Here is an 8,233-nt window from a genome sequence, read left to right as displayed (position 1 = left end):
GAACACCAAACACAACAATTCTCACCCTTTTAACATCTAAACTGAGAGCACCCCTACCATATAACCCTCATTGCATATTGCTTCTGCGCACTCACCTTCATTGGCTCATCTTCATGCATTCTAACTTAAGGAGGAGGCTACCATTTGATACCAAAAGCTTTAATTCTATAAGAGCTAAGTTTCTTGGTCATTGGTTATCTTATTTTCTTCCATATATGTGTTGTCATATTTGCTTCCTTGCTTGTCTTGTTTTTCCAACACTTTATATTTTGTGTTCATGGTTCTACTTTGTTCTTTCCTTTGAACCATTAGTTTTTACCTTAAGTTTCTATATATGTGTTGTTTGTGTACTTTTATATTTTTTTGTCTTTTTTCATATTGTCATTTGGTCATCACATGTTATGTGGGTCATTTTCATTTTTAAATCATTATATGTTGTCTAAAGTTATGTTTAGTCCATTATATGTCATTTCTTGTATTAGCTTATGAAAAAATCACAAAAATATATGTTTAAGTTTGATTTCAAAACTGCACCATATACATCCATTTGAGTGCTTTTATTTTGTATTTTTTAGTTCACACCTGTCATTAGTTCTTTGGAAAGTTCTTAGAGTTAAGTTTTTTTAATGTTTTTTTGAGTTTCATGTTCTATTTTTTTTATTCTGGTTTCTTTCCATTTTGTGCTTCTTGTTCTTTTTGAACTTTCAAAAGAAATATATAAAATGTTTTGTGACGTGTAGTGGTCATGGTTTATGCTTGAAAAAGAAGTTTCCATATATCAAAAGAAAAAGCTATAAAAAAAAGTACCAAAAGAGCCAAGAAAAAGTTATGAAAAATATGAATAGAGGTCGAGCCTCTCATAACAATCGCAACACAACAAGTGCAAAGGTTCGTATGAAAAACTTAGTTTGCAGATTTTATGTCCCACACACCATTATCACAGATAATGAAAGACAATTTATTGACAAGAACCTTGCCAAGTTCTATCAAGGGCCTCATATCCGACATATTACGAGTTCAATAGAGCATTCCAAGGCTCATGGATAAGAAGATATAGCTAATAAAGTCTTCCAGGCCAAAGGAAATTGGCTGAAGAATTGCTGGAAATACTATGGGCATATCAATGCATGCCTTAATCTACCACCAAAGAAATCCCATATAGCCTCACCCATGGTATTGATTCCATGATCCGATTGAAATTGGAGAATCATCAACTAGGTGACAACACTGCAATGAAATAGAAAATAAGCAGCGTGTGTCTGACAACACACTTAGACTTTCTCTTAGAAGTAAGGGAGAAGGTATGACATGAGGAGTGATTGCTTTCCAGAAATGAATTTCCAGAATTTTTTATTTAGTTCCGAAAAATAAATTCCGGAAGTGATAGGGTGTAGGAAGAAATTTGATAGAGTCAAGGAAGAAATAGCCTTAATTTTCTTTTGTTTCACTCTTCGAAAACAGTCTTCTCCCCGAATAAACATTCTTCAAAAGCATTAAAACAGTAGGTAGAGCGAAGACTACAAATGTACGTAGATGAAGATATATGCATATGTGGCACTGTGACTACTCATTTTAGAATGTAAATATCTCACTCTAAAACAGATTTCCAAATCTAATTGTAACTCACTCTTCACTCTGCTCCTTAATGAAGTATCCTTTTTCATTTAGTTTATAAAATATATATAACTAGCAAGTTAGATACTGATAGCCAAAGCCCAAGCAACTAATTGAAATTATGGAACACACGATCATCACACAGAAAGCTCTAATGTTTTCATGATTTTAAATAACACAAGTGATTTTTATTCGAAGTCAAATTCCTATTCTTACATACACGAAGAAAAATAGAAACAAAGGTGTTAGTTTGTATGTTATTAATAAGGTGTCAGTTAACTTATCACAATGTAAACAACACTGAATTTCACCTACCAGACCCTGAGGCATGAAACTTTAGCTGCCGTAAAGGAATTTCATACGAACACCGAATGAAGATGGATGTAAGGTAGCGCATCTGATATATAAATAGTTGTTTCTTTCTCCAAGGTTCTACGATGATGTTCTCAGTCTATCCCACAACAAATGGACAGTTTAGATGGTGATAAAAACAACTACAACATCCCTTTTCCTCATGAAGTTGAAGGCTTAAAGCACATATATGGGAAATGGAAACAAATTAGAGACAGAAAATCAAAAGTGAAAAAGAAACCCAATGAACACAAGAAAAACAACACATTTACAGAATAGGTTTACATGTCATGTGCAGTTTGTACCGTTCAGAATAGCCAGGAGCCAAGCAACTGCACAAACACCAAGCATTCTAAAAAGACCTTTTTATCTTTACAAACGAATGATGTTATCAATACAGATTGATTACTTTGATTAGAAACTCATCACCAGAAAAATGAAATGGAAAGAAAGCTGTTAAAGTCATGTTTTGGCACCTCAAAATGAAGGAATGATTATTCTTCGTAAACCCAAAGATGGCACCAATCAAGTCTCAAGATTTATGGAGGATACAGCAGACCGACATGAGCAATCATGACATGCTCATTTCATGGAATGCACTAACCATTCCTCAAATAAATCGTTCTTGGTATATAAATGCATGAGCACCAGAGATCAAACCAATGACTTCCATGTTTTATTTACCACCCAAAAGTCCAAGCATTGCAATGAGAAACACGTTAAGACGAAGGGTTTCCATTTCGGACATTGGACCCAGTTTGAAAGCCTAGCCTGTTGCATCAATTTCCTTTCCATGATCATCTTCATGAATATTTCGCCTCAACCTTCTCAGCCATATTTCATAATCCATAGGATAAGGTGTCCCACATAGACTATCAACATAATCAGCAAAAGCTTTCAGCACTGTGGAAATATCACCCAGCTTCTGCTGAATTAATCTCCTTGACCAAGATGTCTCCCTCCATAGTAGAGCTCCCTCTACGGAATCTAGATCCGGGAAAACTCCACCACATGAATAATAAAGCATATAAACTAGGCTTTCAGCATCTGAAGCAGAGCATAGCTTTCCTTCTTGAAGTGCATAAGTAGATGAGAAATGAAGGTTCATAGCCGGACGATCTCTATCTTCAAGAATGGCATGACCCCATCCAATAAGAACAAAATAAGGGTGCCTCACGCCAGACTTTACACATATCACATTCTCCGGCCTGATGTCTCCATGCCGAATTCCAGCAGAAGCAACAGCTGAAAGCGCTGATAAGCAATCGTGGCAACATCTGATAGCTTCCTCTGAACCAAATTGACCATTGCGTACCATTTCAGCTACTGTCTCACCAACTGGACTGGTTACAAGAACAGGGGTCCCACACCACGGGTGGTCACAATTTCCACCAGAACTGGGTCGGCGACAATGACCTGGGTGTATGATCCTACCAGAGGCACTCAATTGAGGCAGATATTTGCTTGAAAGACCTTTCTGCTTCATTATTGTCAATACTTTGGTCTGCCTCTGAACTTGATACCATAGATTCATATCTTCCCATGCTGGTTCCAGCTGGGACGGATGAGAGCCCACATATAGGAACAGATTTTTTCCTTGGTCTTCAACATGGGATGCAATGAAGTATGTCAATTCACCAGTGTTGATTACCTCCTTAATCTGATAACCCTTTTGCCAATCTGAATCCTCCAGCCATAATATGGTTCCTTCTGATATCATAGACTCCTTGGAATCAACTTTAACTAAATCATCCTCAACTTCAACAATTTCAGGGGAAACACTACGTTGTTGGTATCGATATACACCATTTCCATTTACGCTGCTATCTCCTAACTGCCTCTCAACTCTTCTTGTTTGGAGACGTGAACTATGATCAGCAGCTAAATCCTCAACAGAGTGCTTGGGCATTCCGGCAAATTGCATTATACAGTGGAAGGTTGCAAATAGTACCTGTAGCGCACCAATATCTCCCCAATTTGCATTTCCAAGTTTGTTCCAGATCCTATCAATTGGGGAAACAGAAATTCTAGAATGATTTTTTACCCATTCAGCAGCACATTCATAAACATTATTCAGGTCAAATTTGAGCTTATTTACATCTCCTTCAACCTTAACAACTCCCCCATATTGAGAATCAACTAGAAGAACAAACACTGTGCATGGATCTGGAAAGAAGCTCAGTCTACTTAAACTCCTTGCCAATAGCATTCGAAGAGCATAAAATAGAGCTTCTCCAAGAACTGATGGAGAAGGCTGACGATCACTGCCAACAGCATGGCCTCCAATATCAGGCCTTAGAAGTGCCAATTCAAGGACATGATCCCATTTTCCATGAGGATGTCGAGAATTATTGAGCAATATACCAGTACCACAAAGACCTCCAAGCCTTCCATTGGCAATAGCCTGTTCAGCCTGATAAAACTTCATGTTGGAATTATACAGACAAGCCACAGAAAAAGGCATGGGCTCATCTTGACTCCAAAATGCCTCCCACAAGCCTTTTATACCTGCATGTAAAAAATCTTCAATGGCGAGATAAGCTGTTGCTTCTAAAGCATCGGATGTAGAAGCGTGAACAGCATTGGGCATGCGTGTCAGCTGCTGAAATGAAATCCCTTCCAATGCATAATCAAATTTTTGAAGTTCAACCAACTCAAATGGAACATCAAATGCCTGCTGTTTCAATGCACAGTCTTCTGTTACAGATCCAAACCAATCTACAAGTTTTGCAGTCAAGCTGTCACTATCAACAAACTTATAGAAGAACTGCTGATTCCGAGGCCTACCCCCAGATGATACACTGGATCTCTTTGTCCCAGACCCTACTGATTCCTGGTCTGGGGATCTACCTGTAACAAATATCTAAGTTCATTAATATTACAATAACTATTGTTCTCTTTTACATAAGGATGGCAAAATCATGCATTCATTAGTTGAAGTTCAAAAGTCAGCAATAATTCTCACATGATTTAAAAATTCCGAGATAAAAAGTAATGCATAGACTGACAGATTGACAGTCGAAATTCAACATATAAAACTGAAAAATATGGCATATTCACTTATGACTAGATGTGGAAGCTCACAACCACCGTATTATTTATTGAGGTGAGATCAAAGTGATCAAGCATGACCCATCCTTCCTTGAGAGATTCCTTCAGGAGGATTTCATTTTAATAGCTCAAAATCACTCTTGACGAAAACAGTTTTGAGAGTTTTTTTTCCGGTAGGGGTGTAGTTTAAAACAATGCTACTTAGTTTTTGACAGGTCGGTTGACAAATAATACCCCTTTTATTGTACGGTCAGTTTTAACATATCAGTTTATCTAATATGAATTTCCTAAGTAAGAGGTTAAACCGTGATGCTGTTCCACTCTGGCCGAAATACAATTACCTAAACCGCACAATAATAAGGAAGTTTCATAGCCTTTATTCTTAGTCCAATTAATGCATCCAATATCAAGGTCCTAGCTTTACTAACAGTTATCTCCAGTTTCTTCCCCACCTAAGGTTGATCCATCATATGTTGCACAGGGTACACATCAGAGGACCATATTTTTGCTGTCTATACTTTCAAAAGCTCTCACCACTTCACATGGTCTACAAGCCCAAGTAACAGAACATAATAAAATCAGGACCAGTCTTCCCAAAACAATCATTTTTTCTAGCTTAAGAAAATCACATTTCATTACAGCTAGACACCCGTACTCAAGCACCTATAAGCAGTGCAAACATATTTTAGGTTGTCCTCTTAACTACTGGGTCCAAGATACAAGGCTGCAATTTGTTGGTCCCAAAGTATATGCTTTCTTTCACATTAATGTCAAAAGGGAGATCTCAAATTCTCCTTCAACCTTGCTTACAGTTCAGAATCACAGGTAAAGATGGTGTTCTTACATTCGGTGTAGCCAAATCTCTGCTAATGCTTAAGCCACTTCCGTAAAGATAAAGACAAGGAGAAATGGGATAATTGTTGAAGATCTACTTATCTAGAAACATTCTTTCAAAAAGTAAAAATGTCATTCTATCACCCCATTATTAATTAAGAATAAAAAATTACCATCCCAACTACCGCTTATAATAAAAGATAAGCATGAGTGAAGGCGTTGCATCTAAATCTATAACCATGTAACCACATATAAATGGTCAAGATTAAAAAAATGTACATTGACTTTTTTAAGTGGTCATGTGACAAGAAACTATTTTTTAATCAAGAATATCAGTGCTTGGTCTAAACTTATAGCCCTCATTTCCCACAATAAACAGAAATCCTCACTACATATAAGGTCCTCCTCACCATTAAAGTTTTCACATCGCTCTATCTAGCTCAGTTCCTGTGCACTGAGACACGAAAATTGATTCACAGGCTTAATACAGCAAAATTCACAGCATTAACCAGTTTTGTACCCTGTTTACCTAATTCTTCAGTGTCAAGAAAAACAAATTACTCCATTTATCCATTTCACTGCCGGTTCTATCTCAAACAAGCACATCAAGGCAGGCACATGCTTGCACACATCTCACAATCTGTAACTATTACATCCTTGTCAAGGAAAAAAAGCCATTCATTAGCAAATTCAAGCCATATATCAGCTGGATGTCTTAGAGGCCAAAAAAAGAAGAAAAAAAAACAAATGTGTTGATCTACTAAATCACTACAACTAAAACCCTACTATACATAGACGAAGTAAAATTGAAGTTTTAAGTTAGACCACCAATGACCGCAACTTGGACTTCCCCAAAAGCCTAATGCATCAGCGTAAGCTCAAAGTCTACAGGCCTTTTTAGATGCGACCATTCATATCGAGTTACTGAAGAAGAAATGAGCCATGTTCATAAAGTTTAAGCCTTTGAGAAGAACAACCCAACGTCACCATTGCTACAACTGCCGCAAACTAACAGAATCACCCAAATCCAACAAAACTCAGAGAGAAACACAATCGCAACCCCCCAACTCCAAATTCCTAAACTTCCCCTTTCGCAGAGTTGAATTGCATCGCCAATTTCTCAAATTTAAGAATTCCCACACGCCCACAGAAGTTTCTATTCGAATAATTAACTCATGCAATGAGACCACAGACACAATTCAAACACCCCCACCCACCCACACCCACACAAACCCCAAAAGAAAAACATAATAAAAGAAAAACGAACAGAAAATAATGTGGAGTGAGCAGAGTCAGTCTCAGCAAAGAGCAAACGAATTGGAGTCAAAGTAGAGTCAAATGAGAGAAAATTTAGGGTTCAGAAAAACAAAAAGGAAGTAAAGAAGAAGAAGAAGAAGGAACGGTGTTGAACTTTACCTTGCATTTTTTTTCAGTGTTATAACTGTGTACAACAAAGCTTTCAGATCTTTCCCCCCCTCTCTCTCTCTCTTTTCTCTCTAATTATATATATAACTTTAAAAATTTTCTCTTTGGGTTATGATGAGGAGCGTGGCTTAGCAGAGGAAGATGCAGATCGAACCGTGTTGGTGGCTGATCCAGCAGGTCGTTGAATTGGTGATCCTGGTGCTGCTTTTCACTTGAATTTGGGGAACCATGGCAAAAACACAAACTATGCTAATGCTTTGCTTTTGTTTTTGTCATTTTATTATTTGAGCTTTTCACTTTTTCAGTTCGTTCATGCGTGTGTTACTTTTGTGCTGTGTGAACTGTACAATATACACAACACGGGCATCACCCATTGGTGGTTGCTTCTTATTTCATCATCATCATCACCATGAAAAATAATAATAACAATAGTAATTTATTAAAGTACAAATAAATGCGTGTAATTAATAAATAATGATTATTAATTATCATTCCCTTTGTTGATAAACTATTCCCTTCGCTCTATGTTTTTTAATTGAGGTCATAGGTGTTAGGGTCGAAAGACTCATGTTTTTCTTTTCTTTGTATGGGGCGTTACTTTAATAAAATGGGAATTAGTTTGTTTGGTGAAGGAAATGATGAAAGAGACGTTTTGTTTTTTGTTGTGAATTTTGGGGATTAATTTTAGGTTAAGGGTTCCAAAGGGTGAAAGAGAAGGGTTGCTTTCTGGTGAAAGAATTGGACCCCTAAGTTAAAAAAAAAAAAAAAAAGAAGTGGCCGGCCATTGGAAAGAAAAGAGATAGCTCTGAATCGTGATTTGTTTTTGGTATAGAATAATGATACTTTGAAAACATTTTTTTGACAACATTTTAATACTGTCTAGGTGTTATTTTGTGATTGATTTATATTGGTGTTTATGATTATTATTAACTGTGAAATAATTTTAAACCAATCATAA

General features: G+C 36.8%; 1 protein-coding gene across 1 annotated transcript; it reads right to left on the bottom strand.

Annotated features, from left to right (window-relative positions):
- Positions 1–2,210: 2,210 nt before the first annotated feature.
- LOC124819739 (uncharacterized) lies at positions 2,211–7,615 on the bottom strand. The gene is made up of 2 exons (XM_047291307.2): positions 7,267–7,615; positions 2,211–4,815 (listed from the first exon to the last, which is right to left on the bottom strand). Exons 1-2 carry the CDS (start codon positions 7,271–7,273, stop codon positions 2,732–2,734), a joined length of 2,091 nt encoding a protein of 696 aa, XP_047147263.2. The 5' UTR covers positions 7,274–7,615; the 3' UTR covers positions 2,211–2,731.
- Positions 7,616–8,233: the final 618 nt, after the last annotated feature.

The sequence above is a fragment of the Vigna umbellata genome, chromosome 6 (genome assembly GCF_029865625.1).
Source record: "Vigna umbellata cultivar VRB3 chromosome 6, Vumbellata_1.0, whole genome shotgun sequence".
Lineage (NCBI taxonomy): Eukaryota > Viridiplantae > Streptophyta > Magnoliopsida > Fabales > Fabaceae > Vigna > Vigna umbellata.
Note: the sequence above shows the minus strand (reverse complement) of the source record. Positions and strands in the feature narration are given on the sequence as shown.